This window comes from Antechinus flavipes, chromosome 2, assembly GCF_016432865.1.
Source record: "Antechinus flavipes isolate AdamAnt ecotype Samford, QLD, Australia chromosome 2, AdamAnt_v2, whole genome shotgun sequence".
Classification (NCBI taxonomy): Eukaryota; Metazoa; Chordata; class Mammalia; order Dasyuromorphia; family Dasyuridae; genus Antechinus; species Antechinus flavipes.
Window position 1 is genome coordinate 141,932,569 of NC_067399.1, and position 24,845 is coordinate 141,957,413.

Sequence of the window (24,845 nt, forward strand, 5' to 3'; positions counted from 1 at the left end):
ATGTTAAATACAATATATGTATACATATCCATACAGTTATTTTGCTGCACAAGAAGAATCGGACTTTGAAATAGTGTACAATTAACCAGTGAAGGAAATAAAAAATGTAGGTGGACAAAAATAGAGGAATTGGAAATGCTATGTAGTGGTTCACACTAATTTCCCAGAGTTCTTTCACTGGGTGTAGCTGGTTCTATTCATTATTGAACAAATGGAACTGATTTGGTTCATCTCATAGTTGAAGAGAACCATGTCCATCAGAATTGATCATCATATAGTATTGTTGTTGAAGTATATAATGATCTCCTGTCCTGCTCATTTTACTCAGCATCAGTTCATGTAAGTCTCTCCAGGCCTTTCTGAAACCATCCTGCTGGTCATTTCTTACAGAACAATAATATTCCATTACATTCATATACCACAATTTATTCAGCCATTCTCCAATTGATGGGCATCCCCTCAGTTTCCAATTTCTGGCCACTACAAAAAGGGCTGCCACAAACATTCTTGTACATACAGGTTCCTTTCCCTTTTTTAAGATCTCTTTGGATGTAAGCCCAGTAGTAACACTGCTGGATCAAAGGGTATGCACAGTTTGATAATTTTTTGAGCATTGGGGAACTCTCTGAAGAATAGTAAATTGAACAGCAGCTAGGGAAACACAGCAAGAAACACAGATCAGCTTTGTAATTCATGATATGGAAACAGTAAAAGAAATATCCAAGACAAATTAAAGTGGGAGAATTAAATGCTAATTAGATGCTAAGCTCAATTGTTTCTGCTGAAGGATTATGAGATATTTGTTCTCTATAAGCAAAACCCAGGTTACCCAGTTCTAGATATGATTTTGATCAGGAAGCATTATGTCAATTTAAATTATTATTTATACTGCTCTATCACTGCTCATTTTTCAATGTAACTGTTTGTAGAAAGAAGTGCTTTCTTTGTACTGATCAGTCCACTGCTCATACAAAGAATTTAGATTCAGAACAACAAAAAAGTCCCTCAAAATGTAACATATCCAGTTATTACAACTTTGTAATGAACCAGACTTGATAATCTTTTTATGTTTTTAAATCTATGTTTCATTTTTATATTAGGTACTTATTAACAAATCCCTTTAAAATACGTTCCCTGAAATAGTTAAATTGTTATATACAAAGAAGTGCTGTATTTTTGACTTTGTCAATATGATAGGAATGAACCATTATATTTGATAAGAATTAGTTATCTTTCCATGTTATCTATATTTATCTTATTGTAGTCACATAAGTTTATCTTTTGCCTTTGCCTTTTTCACTCTGTATTACTTCTGGATTCAATCTTGAAGACTTCTCAGTAAAATCCCATTTGCCTTCCTTCTATCCAGAAGATTAGTCACAGCTTCTGAAAGAAAACTTACATCATTGAAAGATGAAGTTTCAGTAACATGAGTGAAGTTAAAGACAATCAGACTTGTGGTCTTGTGAATGGGAAGAACAAAGGCAGAATTGAGGAGGGGGAGGAGGAGGAATAAATGACAGAGAACAGTTTGGATTCTCTGGGTGGAAATTTCTCTAGTCTCTCCACATAAGTCCATTACGTTTTTTAACAACATTCACAAGGTCAAGTGAACAAGCATTTATTAAGTTCTTACCATATGCTAGGCCAAATACACATAGGCAGAAAGACAGTCCCACTGCCTCAGGGAACATTAAAATGGCAGAACAAAAAATGCACTTGAAATTGGGGGCAGGGAGAGTAGGAGATGAAGGAGAGCAGCCAGGAGAGGAAAGAAAATCTCAGTGGCCTGAATCTCCTCTTAAAATAGAGGTAATGGGAGGAATCAGCCAATCTAAAGAGGGGATAGGGTGGGTACCGCTTTCCAATGTGAGAAGTACCAGAATAGAGAGGCTGAAGAGATTTCTGAGAGAGTCAGGAATATAACCTGGATAGGAGTGACTCCAAAAAAAAAAAAAAAGAAAAAGAAAAGAAAAGAGGAATATAGCACTAATAAGCAGATTGTTAAAATGTATTCTTTTATTACTTTTTCCTTCCCCTTTTCTACTCCCCCATCTCAAAGGTAGAAGCCATATCTTGTCATGACTATGAGTTGTGACCAATGGCAATTGCAAATTTTATGATCAGAAGTTACTAGATGGCATGGTGTATAAAGTGCTAGACTTGGAGTCAAGAAAACCTGAGTTCAAATTCTGCCCTCATCTGTTCCCTATCTTTGTGATTCTAGGGGAGATTACTTAACAGTTTTGATTTCCTCAATCTATAAAATGGGGATAATAAAATGGGCTGTCATAGGGTCAAGTGAAGCGATATCTTAAGTGTCTTGCAAACTTTAAAGAAATATATCAATGCTCACTATAATCATAGAAACTTTTCTGATTTAAGAAAATACATAATAGATGAGAAATTCTACAAAGTTGGGAGCTACAATTTTCTTACAAATAAGCAAAAGTTTGTCTCCAGATTATAGTCTGGAATCTGGTACAGTTGTAGGATGCAACAGAATCTAGGGGACTGGTGAAAACTGAAGCCCCCCCCCCCAAAAAAAAAACAAAAAACCTGAAGCCCAAGCTAAACTGAAGAGATTTCTTTATTAGAGGAAGCAATGAATGTAAGAGTTTATCAGAGACCTCTCTGTTTGCTACACTCAGTGTCTGCTTTGTGATTACATATAGGCTGCTCAGCTGCTGGAATGCCTCAGCAGGATGGTTGAACTCTAGGGGCAACTTACCCTCATCATTGTTTTGTCTTGGCATTGGCACTACCTTCCACGATCCTTGTATTCTATTTCTTTTCCCTCATTTTTTCCCTTAATTTCCATTTTAGTTATAAATAATATAGGGACAGGTAGATGGCATAGTGGATCTCAAGAGTACTGGGCCTGGAATCATTGAAGACCCAAATACAAATCCAGTCTCAGACACTAAATGTGTGCCCCTAGACAAGTAAATGAATCTCTCTTTGCCTCAGTCTTTTCAACTATAAAATGGGAGTGGTAATATTAGCACCTGCCTCCCAGGATTGTTATGGATCAAATGGAATAAATTTGTAAAGCACTTAGCACAGTGCATGCCATATAGTGCTATATAAGTACTTATTCCTTTCCACTAGATTTAAGATGTTTGCTGTCTTCCTTAAAAATCTCAAATTCTTTTCCCACTTCCTGGGAATAGGGGGAGGGAGAGGGAAAGGATAAGATGAGGAGGTGTGGAGTCTTTAAGAGTTTCGAAAGATCAGGCAAACAAGCCAAGGGGATCTCAGGCACACTAGGTATTGCAGCCAGCTCAGCAATAATGTGCCACTGAGCAAGGAATAGTCTTCAGGTCCCTCCTCCCCAATTCTTCTCCCTGGAGAGCTGATATAAGGATCTGCCCAGCATCCCTGCCACTTTTGGATATGAATATGATGGCACTAATGCTCTGTTGGAATTGAGCTAAGATTTGAATATGTTGCCCCAGAGACTAAGGAATTATAATTCATGAATATGTTCTTGGAGGTTTAGGGGAAAAAGGGTACGTCTGTCCTTGTTTTTTATATAACTTTGAAGTAAATATCCTTTTGTAAAAATCAATCATTGTTAAATGGATAAATTGAATTGAGCTGTTGGTGGCCTCTAACCGTGGAGAGAGAAAATAGCTAGCATAGACAGTTGGGAAAGAGAAACATGCCAGTCCTTCTGAAACCTTAGAAGCAAATGTAGCTTATTGGTGTAGTTGTGAAATGATCTGACCATTCTGGAGTCTGGAACTATGTCCAAAGGGCCATAAAACTGTACATATCCTTTGATCTAGCAATGTACTGGATCTGTATTCCAAGGAAATCATAAAGGAGGGAAAGTGACCCATGAGCAAAAAGGTTTGTGGCCCTTTTTGCAGTAGCAAGAAACTGCACTTGGGAGTTAGAGAATGGCTGAATAAGTTATGGTATATGAATGTTATGGAGTATTATTGTTCTATAAAAAATGATGAGCAGGATGATTTCAGAAAGGTCTGGGTAGACTTATATGGACTAATGCTAAATGAAATGAGCAGAACCAGGAAATCATTGTATACAGCAACAAAAAAATTATACAATGATTAATTCTGATGGATGTGGCTCTTTTCAACAATGAGGATTCAGGCCAATTCCAATAGACTTGGGATGGAGAGAGCCATCTGCATCCAACAAGAGTACTATTGGATTGAATGTGGATCACAACATAGCATTTTCACTTCTTTTGTTGTTGTTTGCTTGCTTTTTATTTTCTTTCTCATTTTTTCCCTTTTTGATCTGATTTTTCTTGTACAGCAAGATAATAGTATAAATATGTATACATATATTGTACTTAATGTGTTTTAAACATATCTAGGGGAGGAGGTGGGGGGAAGAGGGGAAGAATTGGAACACAAGGTTTTACAAGGGTCAATGCTGAAAAATTATCCAAGCATATGTTTTGAAAATGAAAACTTTTAATAAAAAAAAAAAGAACCTGCAGCAAATGTAGCATTCTGATCTTAGGAGAGAGTGCAAGAGCATGTGTTTCATTAAATTTTGAAATAGACAAAAACTTCTTTTTAATAGTACTTTTAAGCCAATTTTCTTTAGAATTATTAGGTTTAGGGTCCTATTCTCTAAATTGAACTGGTAATGGCTATGCTGAAATTGATTTCAACAGACATTTATTAAGTATCAGCTTTGTTCTGGATATTGAGACAGAGATAAAAATGAAAAAAGTACCTACCCTGAAGGAGTTTCCATTCCAGTGGGGAATGTAACTCAAGCTTAGAAAAAGAAATACAAAGTAATTTGAAGTCAGAGATAGAATTAACAACTAGAATGGCTTCAGGGCTGGGGTATGGGGAAAGTAAGTGACACATGAGCTGAACCTTGGAAGATAAGTGTGCTTAAAAGGATTTTTAAGGAGTATGGGAGACAGGTTTTATGAGCACATAGACAAACAGGATATGAAATGTGAAGTACGGGAAATAATGACTGATCCCAATTTAATAAAATAACATATAGGAATCATGTGAAATCTAAAAAGGAGGATGCAGGGCAGATAATTCAAGATTTCAACTTCAGATCAAAAAAATTGGTATTTTATCCTAGAGGCAGAAGAAAGTCATTAAAATAGGAAGGCTATTCTTAGTCACCGTATGGAAGCTGTATTGGAAAGGAAAGAAAGTTGAAATAAAATTGTAAGATAATATGATGGTCTGAGTGAGAGGTGATGAAGCTGTCAATTAGGATGATGGTTATGTTAATGGAATAGAATATATATATGTACATATATATGTATATGTTTATAGATACAGATATAAAACGTATACATACACACACATAGATATAAAAATCTCCATTTTGTACATGTAGCTGTCAAAGGCCTTACTTGAAACCTACAAATACTATGTTTATAACATGTTCCTGAACTCCAGTCTACTAACTGAAATGAAGTTTAGAATAACTTGTTCATTGGAAGTCCATACTGGTTTCTAGTGATCATTTCTTCCTATCCTATACAAACCATTTTTTAAATGATCTCCTCTATAATTTTGCTGGGAATCAATAGTAAACCTTTAAAGTTTGAAAAATCTACCTCTTTACCCTTCATGAAAATTATAACCAAATCAAGGCAAGAATTTATCAGTTTTATTTTTAGTAGCATAAGATTTACATCAGATCAGAAAATCACAGAATTTTGGAGTTAGAAAAAGATCTCTATGACCATCTAGTCTATCCTATATCTGAAAAGGAAATCCATACATATCCAAATAGAGCTTTTCCTATCTCAGCTTGAAGACTTCCAATGCGGGAGAACCCAGTACTTTTTGTGGCTACCCATTCTTTCTAATTTTTAGTACCTTTAATTAATAGGAAAGTTTTGGAGACATAGTGCTTAAATTTGCCTCTGGACTTCTACCCATGACTTTTGGTTCTGCCATCAGGGGCCAAACACAAGTTCATTCCCTCTTCCACATTTTAGTTTTTCATAAAATGTTTTTGTAGCATTATCTGTATTATGATGGTGATTTTCAATTTGGTTGATTTAGCAGTACCCAATGAGAAAAGTGATTATTGTTCTATTTTGTGGATGAGAAAGTTGAAGCCACAAATAATTGGCATTTCTGAGAGAGAAAGAGACAGAGAGAGAGAAGGGAAGGAGAGAAGGAGGAACAGGAAAGATCACCTGCCCTGATTCCTGTTTCTTTGCTTGGTCTCTTCCATATTTATATAATCAAAACTCTGATTCATTTTCCAAAAGGCATGCCATATATCAGCAGAGCAGTGAAAACTTCCAGGATGAATGTACCAAGCTTCTGGTTGGCAACATTGTTATAACCCGATACAACAATCGTACCTATCGAATTGATGATATTGACTGGAATAAAACTCCAAAAGATAGCTTCATAATGTCTGATGGGAAGGAGATTACATTCTTGGAATACTACAGGTAGGAAAAACTGAGTGTGGACCCAAGAGAAAGAAGAGAATGAAGAAATGTGAATCTCCTTATAGAGCATGATTTTTTTCTTAGAAAATAGGCTAAGGAGTAACTCTGTCATGGTATTTGTTATGAATGTGCTATCGTCTAAACTTAAATCTTCCAGCTCATTGGTAGTTTCTCTTGTTACTGAATGACACAGTGTATATGTAGATTCTTTGGTCTGGAATCAGGAAGATCTGAATTCAAATCCAGCTTCAGATGTCTACTCGCTGTGTGACCCTGGGCAATTTATTTATTAGCTGTATACCTTAATTTCTTCATCTATAAAATACTGATAATAATAGCACCTAATTCCCAGGGTGGTTATAAGGATAAAATCAGGATTATTTTTAAAGTACTTCACAAACCTTAAAGTGCTATATATTTAAATGATCACTATCATTATCATTATTATTTTGATATAGCTGGTTGGATAAGGAAACTGGCTGAAGATATCATTAACGTGATTGAGCTAAAGATTTGTTAATATTTAGTCCTGTCTGGTTACCAAAGCTTTTACTTGATAGCAGTAGATAACAAACCCTTTCTAGACTATTAAGCTTTACCATCTCTTAACTTATATAACAAATTGATCTTTTTTGTTTTACTCTATTAATGTGATGATTTCTTCCCAGTGGATTCCTGACAAGGACTGTTATGCAAATATTGTGCCACAGAATTGGTTAAGAAAGCTGAGTTATTGGAACTTGTTAGGAACATGAATGGTCTTCTGAACATTTTTTTCTGCCTCTACATTTCTCTAGCAAAAACTATGGAATTACAGTAAAGGAAGAAGACCAGCCACTTCTAATCCACAGGCCTAGTGAAAGGCAGAATAACCAAGGGAGGGTGAGTAGAGCTATGACATCTACACTTCTCTGTTAAGTTCATGGTTAATCTCAATCATCTCCAGAACAATTTGATGGAATTATTATTCCATTGTAGTTGCAAAATTCTGTCCAAAGGTTTTTATATAACAATAACAGCTTCTACTGCAATGATAGACCATCTACTGCCCACCTCATGAGATTGTAAGGAGTATATTTTGGGAATTTTAAGTAATGTAGTCAGAGCTGCTCCTTGACACTTTGTCATGATTAGTGTCCATAAAGAGATATCATAAGAGATCGTCAGTTAAATAAAAGGAAAATAAAAGGAAAAAATTAGTAGTATCTCATTCTTTTGGGAGAAAGCAGTCTTAATCTTGTCCACACACATATATATATTCTCTCCCTTGTCGCCTCCCATTGACTTCATCACATGTCATCAGATACAAACATTGAATACAGAAAAAAAAATAGGAATGGAAGATATGAGCTATATACCCACATGCGCAGATGCACACACGCTAACCAGACAGTTCACCAAAGCTTGACTGTAGCTGTGGCTTGGGACTTAGAAAATACAAAAGTCTATTTTCCTACTTTTTTTCCTGGTAACATCAATATTGTACAGTCTATTGGGAGCTCTGTTTCTTATTCAGAACCATGTGTTGCTGAGTATGGCAAACTAAAAGATATTTTTGGAAGCCCTGATATGCATAGCTAGCCATGTAGTCAGCAGTCACCAAATAACAATGGGAACTGTGGCACCCTACAATGTCTCTTTTCCTTCATTATTTCTTCCCTGTACTTTTTTCTTCCCTCAGCTTTTAAAAGGAGAGATTTTACTACTTCCAGAGCTATCTTTCATGACCGGAATCCCAGAAAAAATGAAGAAAGACTTTAGAGCCATGAAGGTTAGAATCCTACAGTCTCTAGCACTTTATTATCAGAAGGTAACAAGACAGCTCTTGCTTTAAAGAATAATCTTTAATCATTGAGCTGAGAAAGTAGTGGTATATATACACACACACACATATATATATATATATATATATATATATATACTGACTTCCATTATGACCTTAAACAAGCCTCATCATTATTTAATGCTTTAGTTTTTCCCCTTTGTAAATTAGGGAGAAATTCTTTTCTTTCCAGGGATACAATGAATGTTTGAATTCATAGAAAAATACTATATTAGAAGTGCAAGGGACTTGGAGATCGTCTATTCCAACCTCCTCATTTTACCCCAAGAGCTAAAGCGATTTGCCCAAAGTCAAACAGGTAAGTAAGAGAGGTAGAATTTGAACCTAGATCTTCTGATTCAAAGTCCTGTGCTCCTCACTTTCCCACACTGTCATGCGGCTCTGAAGAAAAATGTTGGACAAGTATAAAGAGCCATAAATAATATTCTTTTTGAGCAGTGAATTTGTCCAATCTTTTTGTAATACTTCAGTTCCAAAAGAAGGTGTGAGATTAAGTAGCAGCAAAGAACCAACTGCAAGGAGCAAAGCAAAAGAAGAGAAGTGAATTCATCTGTCAGGGACTGAAGTCTGAAAGTGATAGAGAAAAGCTTCCAGAGGAATCTGTTGTAACTGAGGAACAGAAGTGGTATTAGGTGCTTTCTCCAAGAAGAAACTGTAGAAAGCAAGTTGGAGTGAGCAAATTAAGATAATAATTATTTGTTTTTTAATGAAAAAAATTTCATGGCTACTTTCCAACCCATTCCCCTTTTTCTCAATATTTGATGATGATGATAAGAAGAGCTAATATTTATATATTTATAGCACCAAGCACTGTGCTAATTGCCTTATAGATATTATCTCATTTACTTCACAATCACTTTGAAAGAGGTAGTTGGTATTTTATCCCCATTTTGCAGATGAGGAAACTGAAGCAAACAGGTTACATGACTTTGTCACCACCACACAGCAAGGAAGTATCTGGTGCCAGATTTTAACTCTGGTCTTACTGACTCTAGATCCAGAACTCTATTGACTATGCCACCGACTTTATTATATCTAGGGTATGAGAAATATTCTGTCTTCATTCCCTTAATTCCTTCTGGTATATTCTAACCTAGAGGCACCCTTGGTTTTTTTTTTTTTTTAAACCTTTTAAAGGTTTAAATTGAATTATAACCATATTTCCACTAAACTCTTTGCAAGCTGTCTATAATCTTCTGTGAAGCCTATGTTAATTTCAAATTTTCAATTATTTGTCTGAGATGACAGTGGTTTGTTTTCAGTTTCATCATATAGGATGTGGAGTGACAGAAGAGATCACTATCTAATAAAAGGTTTCTTTCCTGTTGCTTCATGCCAAAGTTCAAAGCTACCTACTGCTGCTATTGCTGAATGAATAAATACCACAAAACATTTTTATAGCACATATACACTCGTTGACACAGTTAACTGCCTTACAGGGTGTGGTAAAAGTACAATTTATCTATCCCACAGAATAAATATACAAAGAAGTGCATTCATGCTTTTTATACTTTCATATATAACTTCTGGCAGGAACCTGTCTCATGCTTACAAGCTGTCATTTGATAAAGTTAAATAGCTTGTTAGAGCTCTGAGCTGGAAGCTCTCTAGACATATAATTTCTAAGTAGGGGTTCTTAACCTTTTTTTAATGTCTTGAATCCCTTTGGCAGTTTGTTGAAGCCTAAAGATCTTCTTCTCAATGTTTTTGAGTGCATAAAGTAAAATAGATTGATTCTTGTTCTTCATTCTCAAAGAGACCCAAATGATATCACTGTGTTAGAATTAAGGTACAGTGGGTTGCTGATGAGACCAATACAAGCTCAGAAAGCTCTGCTACAGATAGATGAGGCACAAAATAGTCCATGTGAACATTTGGGCTGGGTTTTCTAACTTTGTACATCTCATGTTTCTTTTGAACTACTTCAATTCTGCTTTGCTCATAGAACATAGCATCTTCTCTGATGAAGACATGCCTTACTGGGCAGTCCTGGACCAGTGCCTCCTATATCGTATAATTAATTCCAGAGTTCTTAAGTGAGACCTTGAGAGTATCCTAGTATTGCTTTTCCTAATTTCCACATGAGTGCTTGCCCTGTGTGAGTTCCCCTTTTAGGTAAAAGTAACTTTGGTAGGTGTACGTTTGGCCTTTGAAAAGTGTGACCAACTCAATGGAATTGTCTTCTCTGCAGTAGAATTTGAATGTTTGGTTGTTTAAGTCAAAAAAGGACCTCAGTGTCTGGTAACTTATTCTGGCAGGTTATCTTCAGAAACTTCCTAAGCCAATTCAAATGTAAGTGATTCAGTTCCCTGGCATGGCACTGGTATACCATGTAGGTTTCAGAGGCATAACAATGAGGAGAGCACAATGGCTCTGTAAACCTTCAATTGGGTAGTCAATCTTACACACTCTTCTTTTCCACACTTTTCCTTTGGAGACTCCCAAAGGCTGAGCTAGCATTAGCAATGTGTGCTTTATCATTTAACTTATCAGTGTTTCTCCCTACTCTAGAAAGTATACTGTCAAGGTAAGTGAATTTATCCATAGAATTCAAAACTTCTTCATTTGCTGTAACCAAATGTTCCAGGTATGGATGGTGTGGTGATGAATGGTGGAGCATCTGTGTTTTCTTGGTATTGTTAGGCCAAAATGATCACAAGCAACAGACAATTGATCCATACTTTGTTGGATCTCAGCTTTGGAGGCTGCAGAGTGCACAATCATGTGCAAACAGAAAATTATGCACCAATACTTCCTCCACTTTAGTTTTAACTTGTAGTCTTCAAAAGTTAAAGAATTTACCATCAGTGTGGTAACTAACCTTGATACCTTGTTTGTCCTCATCGAAGGCATTTGACAACATGACTGAAAACATATTGAAAAGAAAAGCATGGGAGCAAGCACATAACTGTGTTTTATTCTGTTGGTGACTGGGAAAGCACAAAAGCATTGTAATCTAGAACTTGGGCAAGCATAACGTCATAGAATTGATTTACAATCCAGGCAACCAAATTTTGATATAATTTTCTATAAGCCCTCATGAATGACAGTATTAAAGGCTTTGGTTATGTCTACAAACATTGTATATAGACTCCACTGTTCTGCTTCTGGCACTTCTCCTAGAGTTGTCAGGCAATAAATATCATATCAACCATTTCTAGGCCCTTTCTGAAGTCAGGGCTTTCAAGTAGATGACATATCTTCCAGGTGAAGAATCAGCGTATTAAGAAGGGCTCTGGTAAGAATCTTAACAGATTTTCCTGTGATTGTCACAGGACAATTTGTTCCCTTTATCTTTATAGAAGTGGACAGTGGAGACATTCTTGAATTCCTGGAGATTACCTCTTCTGGCTATAACCCAGAAATTTTTATTCAGCTTTTATATGCAAATCTTAACTGGAATAGAATTAGTACCAGAGGCTGTGCGGCAACAAAGGAGCTTCCTCGGTTCAAAGCCTTTTCTTTAAATGGAAATTTGTCTAGAGAGGGATTGACTTCAACCCAAGATAACCAGTCAGTGATTTCAGCATTGATTGATGACTGTCATGTTCTTATCACTAATCAATTAGTCCTCCATTAGCACTGAGTAGTTGAGATGATGTACCATATGTCTTTGACTCATAAATAGCCTTTAGGACATCATAAAAACACTTTGAATTGTTACTATCAATGTAAATGAATTTCATCTGCCTTTTAGGAGCAAAGAATCTTGCATGTCCCTAAATTTTGCTTACACTTTACTTTTGATGGAATTAAATACTGCTTTCTCAGAGATGAATTAATGATCTGCTGGTAAACTTTCATTTTTCATTTAGCAACTTCTGAATTTTCCTATCATTTCCTTCAAACCATTTTTGAATTTGCAAGTGCTGTAAGAAAATCTCTAAAAGCTGCCCACTCCTTTTTTTTGTTCCACTGTTGCCAACTATATGTTTGTTTACCTTTTCCTCCAAGTTAACAACAAAATGTTCCTCTTAGACAAGTGATCTAATTTGTTGACATTAATTCTTCTGGCAGTCATTTTGCCTTGTAGCCTCCACTTTTGTTAAATGGGAGTATTTCGTGTGGAAAGAATAAGTCTATAATCAGTCCAGCACTCTGCACCACATATGCATTCATCACTCTCACATCCTGTCTGTGTCTTCTCCTTACGTAGGATTGTAAAACAATCAATCATGCTGAAATTAATATTAAATTTTTCAAACAAGTTCAAAGAGATTAAGAATTCCTCCTCTAGAGCCTGGAAGTAATAGATATACTGGGTAATGATAGAATTTGTCACTCTTTACAGTTTATTACATGGGCATAATAAAATTCCCTGGCTAATGACTTATATCAAATAGAGTTTGATAGAAAGACAGCCTGGTGTTTATAGTTCTGGGCTTAGATCCAGGAAGACCTGAATTTGAATTCTGCCTCAGCTACTTACTAGTTGTGTGACCCTGGGTAAGTCACAATTTCTGTACTTCTATATCTTACTTCACAGGATTATTATGAAAGTCAACTAAGATAATATCAATAAAGCATTTCACAGACCTTAAAGTACTTTGTACAAATTGGAAATTATTGTTTTTAAGTGACAGATTTTAGATTTAGGAGTTGAAAATGTACCTTTTCTGGAAATTATCTCATACCGTTAAGGTAATATTTTTTAAAATATTGTTAAAAATCATTAAAAACCCTACACTTCATTCACCTTTGTATTTTGGAGAGGAATTCCCCTCCCCGACTTTTTTCACATATTTTTAATAAATGGAGGACAAGCTCTCTACTTAAAAAAATTTTTTGCATGTGCGCTCTTGCGCACGCGCTCTCTCTTTCTCTCCCCCTTCTTCTCTCCCTCCCTCACTCTCTTCCTCCCTTCCTTCCTCCCTTCTTCCCTCCGTTTCTCTCCCTTCCTCCCTCCCTTCTTCTGTCCCCTCCTCTGTGTACACATGCAAACATGCATGTATTAGTTTTTTTTTTTTTTCCCCCTTTGGAAAAAGTTTTTTTGGTTCTTTTTTTTTTTTTTAAACATCAGTTTCCTTTCCTAATAACTAAGTCTTCCTTGTGACAAATTAGTAGTTAAACAAAATAAATTAATGACCCTGTCATTAAATATATGTCTCGGGTTGGATCATCTCTGTGCTAAATAGTAGGAAGCATGCTTCTCCTTTCGTGACATCTGAAATTATAGTGAATCATTGCATGTATCTGAATTTTGAAATCTTTCAATGTTATTTTACTTTACATTGTTAATATAGTCATTGTGTAAATTTTTAAAAGTATTTTATAAATCTTTGAGCTGCTTGGAAATCTTTGCTAATTCATTAGGAAGGCGTTTTCACAAATCCACACTTTGAAAACAGTATTACTTATGTAACCCTGAATTAGAAGAAGCAATCCTCATAAATCTTTATTCCTCTTTCAATTTTATATAGGATTTGACTCAGCAAATCAACCTAAGTCCTAAACAGCACCACACTGCCCTGGGAAACCTCTTGCAAAAAATTTCAAAGAATGAGATGGCCAACAACGAAATGATACGATGGGGTCTCTGTCTGGATACAGATGTACATAAGGCAAGTTGGAGGAATGTGAGATGGGAGTCAGAATCATCAGTACTAGAGATTTAGGGAACATTAGGGAAAAAAAGGAAAGATATCTTGACATTGAATGCCTTTGATTTGTTCTTGAACACCTTTTCTAGTTGTAATTTTTCTTTTTAGATTTCCATCAAACTTGAATTTTCTTAATCTATTTTTTCAGTGTCTTTCATAATCTCTTCTATGTATCACAGGGAGATGAGCTATATGTTATCAAACTAGAGCTAAGGATGCTATTTGGCATTTCTTATACGTAAATATTCTTTAAGGTTTTATATGATGTTTTTGCTTTCAAGATCTCTGTGGACCATTTTTCTTCTCCCTCCTCCTAATATTACTTTTTCTGAATACAGAACATAGAATTTGCAGACTATTCTGTTTTCTGTTTTCTGTTTGGAGTTCGTGCTTTGTAATTTCTTCTTCTTTGACAATACTTAACATTTGCCTTTTGTATTCCTCTGTTCTCTCCATCCTGTCCTTTCTTTTCATTCTTTATGTGTTATTTGTGGTTATTCTGTAGGGCTCTTACCCTCAGAATTACTGGATTGGATGAGCCCTTTGAGACCAGTTAGTCCTATCTTTCTCTAGCCATGACAACTTGTACCACGTTGGTATAGCTGTCTTCATTAGACTTTTTCTTTATATCAAGCCTACATGTACTTTCTGTAGCTTCTCCCTAGTGATCTGAGTTCTGCCTTCTGAAACTCAGTAGAATAAGTCTTTGCTATGGAAACTTTTCATGTACTTGTAGAGCGTTATAATGTTTCCCCATACCAAAACAAACAAACTCAACAACCTGTTTTTCCAAAATAAAAATTCATCGTTTCTTCAATTGATCCTCAGGTCACACTGTGTTTACTGTCTGCCATTTTAGAAACTGAGTTTGTCAGTGTTCTTCCTAACATATGAACTCCCCAAAATTAATGGAAGATCATATTCTTAGATGGGGGTTTGACCAGAGTAGAATGCAGTGTACCACTCCCTCATGCTGAACAGTTTCTCAGAATAGTATTTGCTTTAGGCATCATGTCACTGTTGACTAGTAATAAGCTTCCAGTCCATTAAGTCTCTGAGTTTGTTGCCTGTGAATTATTGTCTGGTCATACTTTTCTCAAATTGTATTATGCTTTTGATAGGCAAAGAAGTATAGCAGATAGATTCATAGTTGAAAGTTCTGTAATTCTATAATATCATGCTGAGTTTATCATTTTCCCTGAACTTCTTGTTTAACCTATACTCACATCCATGTAAAATCACTTCTGTTTCTCCTGCCATGTGGTAATACAGCAGAAAAATCACTGGCTTTGAAGTTAGGAGATCTGAGTTCTACTACTCAGTCAAACTTACCTCATCTGAAACATAATTCAATAATCCCCCCCTCCCCAATTCTCCTCTTTTTTAAACTACCTATTACTATTGAGGGTATCACCATCTTCCCAGTCATCCATACTTACAGTATAGGTGTCATCCTAAATTCCTACTCACTTCACCTAGCCAATCTATTGCTAACATTTGATGTTTCTATTTTCACAGTATTTCTCATATAGATGCCTTCTTTCTGTTCATGTAATTATCATCGTGATACAGTTTGTCATCAATTCATCCCTAAACTATTACAATACCCTGCTGGTTGGTCTCCCTGCACCAAGCCTGTCCTCTCTCAATGACCAAAGTGATTTTGCAAAAGCACAGGTCCTGACCATGTCACTTCCCTACTCAGTAAATTCCAGTGGCTCTCTGCTATCTTGAGGATAAAATATAACTGGATTCCAGTTTTTTTAAAACCCTAGTTAGATTGCTTTTCCAGTCTTTTTTAAACTTTATTTCCTTCTTAGTAATTCTTAATGATTAAACTATATCTTTTTTTTGGCCATTCCTTGAATTCAGCATTTCATCTCCTAATTCCAGGTCTTTTCCCTGGATGTTCCATACAATGGATGCTCTCCTTCCTCATCTTCACTTCCTGGTTTCTCTGGCTTCCTTTAAATTCCAGCTCAAATCCCAACTTCTCTAAGGAGATTTTCTTGGTTCTTTCCATAGGCATCTATTCTTGGGGAGTCCTTTTTATTTACATTGTATGCATTTTGATTGTAGCATATTGTCTTCTCCATGAGAATGGCAGCTTCTTGAAGGCAGGGACTGTTTTTGCCTTTGTTTTCATCCCCAGTGCTTAGTACAATGGATGACATGTAGTAAACATGTATTGAATGTTTGTTGACTGATTTAATCTCTGTGGGCTCCAGTTTTTTCGTTGGTAAAATGAAAACCAGATGGCATTTGAGGACACTTTCAACTTTAAATTTGTGACTTCATAGAATACCATTCAGATGACCAAATGTTCTTCACTTGTGCCCTTTCTTGAGTTTCTAGATTTTCATATATAACTTCTACATGTACAGGGCTACTCCTCTCCCTCTTTATCTATTTTTGTTAATTTTGAATAAGGGTTTGCCTTCCCAGAGCCATATATTCCAACAAAGCTCTGTGATATCTATAAGGTCAAATTTGCCTCCTTGCCTTATGGTCTATAGTCTTTTCTATTTATTATCCATATTTCTTGCATATGTATAGATTTCTGAATCTTGGAAATTGGCTTCTAGAAATTATTGCTTCTCTTTTCTGCTTATCTTTTTCCTGTGCTCTATTTATTACTGCATTATATCAGATTTGTAGATTAGTATGTAGTATTCCCTCTCTTGTTCACTTTTAGTTAAAGCATCTTGATCTAATTCATAACAGCTTAGGCAAATTTATCTTTTAGACTGTATTGGGTATATTCCATTCTAGTCCAAGAGCCCTTAATTCCTGTGTGATTCTGTATCCCTTCTGTTCTTGGCTTTTATCTATTCTTTTTAAGTTTTAGGTTTTATGTCTTCTAATTTTAATTATTTTTATTCTAGTGCTTAGATTGACCTTTGTTTAGCATCAGCCTTAAACTTGATAAAATATTGCCCTATGAGACATAATTGTTTTCTTCCTGGGCTTTTTCTTTCCTTTCAGTGTTTATTCTTTGAAAGACTTATTTAATCCCTTTACTCTAAAGAAATCTTCTGGAATCCAGTTGTTTTCACCATATATGGGTTCTAATTAAAGAGGTTTCTTCTCTCTCAGATGGTTATAATGCATAAAATGTGATACTTCTTGTATTATCACATAATTGGAAATATAAAGTATTTTTCAGGTTTGAGGAAGAAAGATTGTTAATCGAGTAGGGAATCAGATAAAATTTTATGGAATAAGTATCATGTGAGATAGGCTAAAAATAATTCAGCAAGTGAAGAGAAAAGGGGGGCATTCAAAACAGAGAAGACAAAATGAGCAAAGGCATGGGGAGTGGAAAGCAGTGTTTTTTTGGATGGCAGAGAATAGTCCATTTTGGCTGAAGTATAAGAGTACATGATGGAGACAACATGGGATGAAGCTGGAAAGTTAGGTAGCACAAGTTGAGGGGACTTGCATATCAGGCAAAGGCATGTGAACTTCACCCAGGAGACTCTAGGAGGTCCCAGAAGCTTTTGAGCAAAGGGGTGGTGTGAAGAAAGGTTATTCTGGCAGCAGTAAGAATGTGTCTTGGGGGGCATTGCCGGAGATAAGGGGGGATTCCCAAGAAATTTTATCTCCATTTGGAAGGGAATTGCTTGCCCAGATCAGCCTTAACACATTCTCAACAGCTTCCTTATTTCTCCTTACTCAGTGGCTGTATTTATCCTGAAATTATCAGTCTCAAAACTCATAATGGAATCAGTGCCCTGCATTTGAACTATCCATATCTCTTTTGGGTAATGTCAAACTTAGAAATAAATGATTTAGGGTCATTTCCTTTGACTTATTATTTTTAATTTAGATTTCAGGGCGTGTCCTACCAATGGAAAGAATAAATTTGAGAAATAGTTCATTCATCACATCTCAGGAATTAAACTGGACTAAGGAAGTAACTCGGGAAGCTTCTATTTTAACAGTAAGTAATTTGTTGAACATATCCTACCAATGGAAAGAAAAAACTTGAGAAACAGTTCATTCATCATATATCAGGAATTAAACTGGACTAAGGAAGTAACCTAAGAAGCTTCCATTTTAACAGTAAATAACTTGTTGAACTAACAAAGAGAATGTCAGCATTCCTGAGCTGCTGATGCTTGAAGCAGGAAAATTTTGTTGCCATTTTTGTAAAGAGACTGCCTGCCAAATTGAAAATTGTGGATTCTGAATTTCCATCTCAGATGATTCACTCCTGTGCTAACTCTTTTTTTTTTTTAATTTAATTTTATTTAATAATAACTTTGTATTGACAGAATCCATGCCAGGATAATTTTTACACAACATTATCCCTTGCAATCACTTATGTTTCGTTTTTTCCTCTCCCTCCCTTCTCCCCCCCCACCAAGATGGCAAGCAGTCCTATATATGTTAAATATGTTGCAGTATATCCTAGATACAATACATATTTGCAGAACCGAACAGTTCTCCTGCTTCCTGTGCTAACTCTTAACTCACTAGTTGTTGAGGCAGCAGCAGAAGTACTCTGGCTAACCATGGGTTGCTCACAGTGAAAGTCATGTTGACTTCTAGCTGAAGGACGATGAACTAATTGTGTTTATGAATGACAAAGAAGTTCATTGCCCTCTTTTACACTTCTTTCTTCCAAGGATTTAAAAAAAGTATCCCCTAGAATTCAGTTAATCACCATATTAAAATAGAGCTTATAGGAGAAGGCAGCAGGGAAAATTTACTCACTGCTTTGTTGGCTACCTGGTCTTAATCTCTCCATCTCTGATAGAGTACAGCAGTTCTATGGTAGAAATTAGGTAAGGCAGGACCTAAGCATAGATAATAAAGAACATATACTCAGTGGATAAATCAAAGACCTGAAAGGGGCCTCCAGACAGTCAACTTGGAACATTTAAAAGTGTTTCTGGTGTCTACTTAACACCTGTTTTGCAGACCTATGCTGTACTTAAACATTTGTGGCTGTCCCCAGGTTCCTATGCATTTCTGGGCACTGTTTTACCCAAAGAGAGCTGTTGACCAAGCCCGAGAGTTGGTTGGTATGTTGGAGAAGATAGCTGGACCTATTGGTATGCAGATGAGCCCACCTGCCTGGATTGAACTAAAAGATGACCGGATAGAGACATACATTAGAACCATTAAATCCATGCTGGGAGTTGAGGTAAATAAATTGGACTTATAACCTATTTTAAAATGTATGTGTTGTACACATCTATTCTAAAGTTTACTTGTTTTTATTAGTCTTCAGTTAATAATGCATGAGAATGCAAATATAATTGGCCTTTTTGCCTTTTAGTTGTTGTCATCTTTCTTATTCCCTAACCCTACTGCAGTCTTTCTTCCTTTTATACCTTAGCTTCAGGTATTATAATTTAGTATCCAAGAGAGAGCACCCTATTTGACTCCTATTCATTATCTGAAGGATCGGGTGTGCTAAGACCTGTGGTGAGTGAAAGATGAAATGACTGAGGATATCAAAGGTTTGTTCTTCTGAGCATATCTGTTTTACTAAGCAGTGTATGTCAATCGCCTAACAAATCGGACCTAGCCCCTTCTTTACCTTACAGCTGGGCTCTCAATACTGGAAAAGACAGACTTTTATACATTAAAAACAATAAAATAAGGCCATTTGATTAAAAAGAAACAGTACAACATTAGGCAATCTAATTTCTAATGAGATGAAAGATTAGGAACGTTCCAAGTCGGGAGGGTGAGAGCAAACAGGTGCAATTCCCTGAATTCAGGGAAAGAAAGTGTCCTATCACTACCCGCCAATGTCTATAAGCAATCAAAAGAACATGGAAACAATAACCAATTACTCAGTTTAGGGCTGGTTTTCAGATAAGACATATGGGTTGCTTGAGATGTACAATTATTTAAAAAAATTCCTTGCTTCAGTCTTGGATCTGATTTGTTCTCTGGTCAGCACAACTGAGATCCTTACCTAAGGGTCTGTAAACAGCAGGGAGTAGTGGTCCAGTTTCTTAGTTATGCAGGACTAGATTGAAACAGTGCAATAAGGTTTTTTCCCATTTCCCACAATTGAATTCATTTTTTCTCACAAGACAGAAACTGGACTAGACTCACAATTGAATAGAAAGGGAACTGAGCTAAATTCAGAGTTGATTGACAAGATAGAGTTAGTGTATTTTACTTCATTCCACAATTAACCACTTGCTGTCCTAATCCTGTCAGTTCCCTCACAACAGAGCTAATGGTGCCAGGAGCCATCTTGCAATGTTCATTGCTTAGCTGTTACAGCCTGCCCTAGTTCAAGATTCATATAGTGTTAATCTAGATTGGCCCATCAAACAAGCAAGGTGCCCTTATTAGTTAGCAGTAAAGAGCTTTTATAATCAAGCAGGTCATGGCACACACAACTTTTTTGACTGGTTATAAATAGTTTGTGAATCAGCTCAAAGGAAAAAGAGAGGAACTGGTTTTAAGAAGTGAATTTATGATGAGGGCAGTAATAAAAGTAGATTTCCTTGATGCAAAGACAGTATGAAAGAGGAATGGAGGTATGGAGACAGGTTTTTCATGCTACCTTTTTTTCTGAGATCAGGTGATAGATCCCAATACAAACTGAAATAACTTTTTTGGACATGAGTAAATGCAAGACTTGTTTTGATTGACTGCATATGTTTATAATAGGGGTTTGTTTTTCTTTTTTTCAGTAGGAGTGGGTAAAAGATGGGAGGAAAAGAAGGCAGGTCTTCAAAAAGAAAAATAGAATTTAATTTACAAAAAGAAATAGCATATCTTTGGATTGCAGAGAATGACTCACTTTACTGAAGTATAGAATATACAAAGCAACATGGTGTGAGAGGATTTAGGATGATAGGTCAAGGGACCTTGAATAGCAGACAATGGAGTTTGAAGTTTACTCAAGAAGCTTTAGGGATTTGGATTTGTGGAAGCTTTTGAAAAGAGGGATGTCCTAAAGAGGTTTATGTCTCAGGAAGATTGAAACAATATTTAAGTGAGTGTATAAGAAGGATGGATTGCAGGGGAAAGACAATAGAGCCAGGAAAACTTGCTAAGAGGTTATTGCAATAATGGAGATGAGTAATAAGAAGAGCTTGTTACTATGATATTGACATCTGAAGTGAGTGGATGAATGGTGAGACAGCTCACAGAGGTAAAGAGGAATGAGAAATGGAGAAGAAACAGCTGAATATTGGCTGGATTTAGCGGGCTGCCTTGTAGATAGTGCATGGTAAGTGTCCAGGGCTCAAGATAAAGGTAATGACTTGACTCACAAATAAGAAAGAGGAAGAGGAGGGGGAGGAGAAGGAAAATAGACAAGGGCAGACCTGCATTCAAAGTAGAAAAATTCTGGAAGAAATGATCAGCAGTCTGGGCACTGACCCATGAGGTGCCCTGAACAGAGGAGGGAAAACATGGAGGCAGGAGGCCAGATTTGATCTCTGTCCTGAACCAGCTCTGTGACAGTCTGTAAATCTGAATAGGGATATGGAAGCCTGGTTATAGGCACATGAGGGAGGAGACAGGAAGAAGGCATCAGGGGTAATTGTTTCAAGAAATTTGGCAGTGGATGTTAAGAAGGGGGTGAATGATAAGTAGAGGTAGATGTGTGAAGAGAAAGGTTTTTAGGATTAAGAAAATAAGAATTATTCTAGGCAGAAAGTGACTAGTAAAGAAGGGAACACTGAAGATGTATGCAAGAGAAGGAACAGTACTAGAATTAGATCTTAAAGAGAAAGGGATTAGGGGTGTAATTAGAATAATTAACCTTAATACACAGTAGCACTATTATCTATTCTATAGAGGAGAATGGACAGAAGATGCTAAGATGTTTTGCTGAATGGAGGAAAATGGAGGGAGTCACATGGACATGGTTGTTACAATACAACAAAAGTTTTTAAGTGTCTATTATATGAAGAACATTGTACTAAACTGTAAGAATATTGTTAGGGAGGGTATTCTTGGAAATATCAGAATTTCCTCCTTGGTGAGATATTTCTGTGTTCTCATCTAGAGTATCCATTTTATTTTCAATCATTGGAGAAGGAACATTCAGTAATACCCATGCTAACTGAAGAATAGCTTTATGCAGTGTGAGCTTTATTTAACTTCACATTGACCATATTGGTGTTTCTGCTATCCTTTGGGACAAGCAGATTCTAATTCTGTTTATTCTTTCTGTATAATTAAGGGAAGTATTTTGATGTATCACAGGGACATTTATTCCCTGAGAAATAAATTCTCTTACTTCCGTTAGTAGTTACTTGTTAAAAATTATTTTATTTTTTGTAAGCACAGAAACCTTACTCTATAGATTCAAGCATTAAGATGTAGGGAATTCTGCTAGAATATTTTTCCCTTTCTTAACAAAATTAAGGATGACAATATTTGTGAAATTTCTCTTAAAATCTGGACTTTGAAAAAAAGGCAATTATGGATTTTAGAATGGCTATGTCAGCCACTGAGTGTGAGTGGAGTTGAGACTATTTGAATTAAATCTTCCTGAGAATCTCTATTTGCCATTTTCCTAGTCTTCCTTCACCCCATCTTCCTGTGATAAGGCCCTTAGGATTATGTTCATACAAATATCTTTATAGGCTGCATTGTGATTTGCATGCTGTAGCTCAGAGGTTGTAAGACTCTAGCTAAGAATGGTTTTCATATTTTTAATAAAGTTTTGTTGTACTTTAAAATGTAAAAACCATTCTTAGCTTAAATGTAAAAACCACATATAGACACACACTGCTGCAGATTTCTGACCCTCACTTTGGTTTAATTTTTAAAGACCCAAAGTGACCATTCAGACTTTTCAAATTTAGATTCATAAATTTCTAAACCACAACTCTCTCCTTATTGGGCGCTAGAAAATTTTTCCTTGGGAGAACTGAAGCAGTTGTGCTAAGATTCTCATTTTAATTCTTGACAAGTATTGCTGAAATCTCAATGCTTTCAGCATCTCTCTCTGTCACTTACTACAACTATTATTCTAAGTAGGACTTTCAAAATGTTCATTGATCAGTCTGGATTTCCAGAGATGCCTGCCCATGAAAACAAAATACAAACAAAAAAAGCTTCATCTTCCCATCTAGGAGGGAATGATCCACTATTAGTCCATATTTAAGAAACTCAGAATCTGAGATACTTCATTTATTATTCACTGATAAGGGTTCTTTTGTATTGCAGAGCAGTGAATGCTCCAAATAAAGGTTCCAAGAAAGGCCCTGGTCTTCCAGTGTAGAATTCTGACATGTCTTGTTTTGTCTTCCAAAGGGGAAAGTTCAGATGGTGGTTTGCATCATCACAGGCACACGAGACGATCTCTATGGGGCTATCAAGAAGCTGTGCTGTGTGCAATCTCCAGTGCCCTCACAAGTGAGTGGGGATTAGCATGGGAGGATCAAGAAGCTCAACTCCAAGATTACTTTGGGATGTTGAGGAGAAAGAGAAAAATGTTTTGTAGGGTACGATCAGAACTCAGATTGTATACTAACTATGGTTATAGTGCCTCTGATTAGAGGGGTCCAGGTGAGCAGCATATATCACTTCATGAATGCTCAACTTACTGCTGAAATTAAGATCGTAATTTTGATTCTTGAGAAGATAAGCCTCTGATTAGCTTTACAGGACTGATTCTAGAGAATGAACTTTGCTTTGAAAGAGAAGTAGTTTTTCTTCCATCAGTTTTGCTCAGAAATATCTTCTCATTTTGTATGAGATCCTTTTGAAAGTTTATGCCCCTTAAAAATCCAGAGTTGAGATTGTTAAGATAATGGCATCTACTATAATTTCTTGAATAAAAATACTAATCATATTATTTTGGATTGTTTTCTGATCAGATTAGTATAAAATGATGGTGTTCTGATTTTCCTTTGTTTTTTTTTTTTTTTTTTTTAAATTTGGTCCTAGGTCATCAATGCCCGAACTGTTGCACAGCCTACCAAGCTATGGAGTGTGGCTCAAAAAATTTTATTACAGATTAACTGTAAATTAGGTGGAGAACTTTGGGGAGTGGACATTCCATTAGTGAGTAGAACTTATATACCCATTTCCTGAATAAAAACAAGATACTTATACTCATTCATGTTAGTCTTCCTAAGGGTTCAAACTAATTGTTTTCATAGTCTTTATGTATCTTCTTAGCTTTTGTACTAATACTGCATGTCATTAGTATTGACCATGTGTTCTGAGTGGCCTGGTTTGTTTTGTTTTGTTTTTGTATAGAAAGTAAAAGGTAGGTAATAGTTTATCACATTCTTGCTTTAAAAATAACTCCTTGGTTTATAAAGATGCATGGTGGAATGTTTTGGGGATCAGATAATAAATGGAAGAAGTGAAAGGCTGAGCTTTTTCTCTCCTAGAAACAACTGATGGTGATTGGAATGGATGTTTATCATGACCCCAGCAGGGGGATGCGTTCTGTGGTTGGCTTTGTTGCAAGCATCAGTCTGTAAGTCCTTCTTCTCCTTAGTGCCTCTAATGTTTTACCTCATTTTGATTATATGTTATATTGATAGTTATTACATGGATACAGTGATGTGCCTTGTAATCTACTTATTTGAGCAGCCAAGAACACCAAATATGAAAAAAAATTATAAAAACATGTAAGACATATAATTTATGGGTGAGTACTGTAATTCAGAAAAGATGAGATCTCTCTGGATGGTAATATTCAGTAACATAGGCTAACAAACATAAGTTTGTGAGACGGGCCCTTCAGAATAAATAATGACATCCAAGGTATGGAGAATAGTCTGAATTGTGGAAATCAGCAAGATACTTTCCAGAAACAGTGACAAGGCTACATGATGTGGTGAAAGGAGGCTTTGGAGCTGAGGCTGGGAGCTTGGGCCTGAATCTAGCTCTGTTATTTCTGGGCCTTTGGGAAAAACCTTTCCACACTCTGTGTCTTCATGTAAAGTAAGAAGGTGGGACTAACTGACCCTGAAAGTCCCTTCTAGCTTCAACAACCCCCTAAGATATTCATGATTGGAGT

The 24,845-nt window shown here is 36.1% G+C and overlaps 1 protein-coding gene across 1 annotated transcript in view; it reads left to right on the plus strand.

Annotated features, from left to right (window-relative positions):
- The window catches only part of PIWIL2 (piwi like RNA-mediated gene silencing 2), a 66,425-nt gene that overhangs the window by 23,932 nt on the left and 17,648 nt on the right, over window positions 1–24,845 (plus strand). The window contains exons 8-16 of the mRNA XM_051975696.1: window positions 6,242–6,430; window positions 7,228–7,312; window positions 8,112–8,201; window positions 13,694–13,834; window positions 17,703–17,816; window positions 18,837–19,025; window positions 23,123–23,224; window positions 23,759–23,875; window positions 24,211–24,299. Coding sequence (XP_051831656.1) covers window positions 6,242–6,430; window positions 7,228–7,312; window positions 8,112–8,201; window positions 13,694–13,834; window positions 17,703–17,816; window positions 18,837–19,025; window positions 23,123–23,224; window positions 23,759–23,875; window positions 24,211–24,299 — 1,116 coding nt within the window. The remainder of the gene's footprint in view (window positions 1–6,241; window positions 6,431–7,227; window positions 7,313–8,111; window positions 8,202–13,693; window positions 13,835–17,702; window positions 17,817–18,836; window positions 19,026–23,122; window positions 23,225–23,758; window positions 23,876–24,210; window positions 24,300–24,845) is intronic.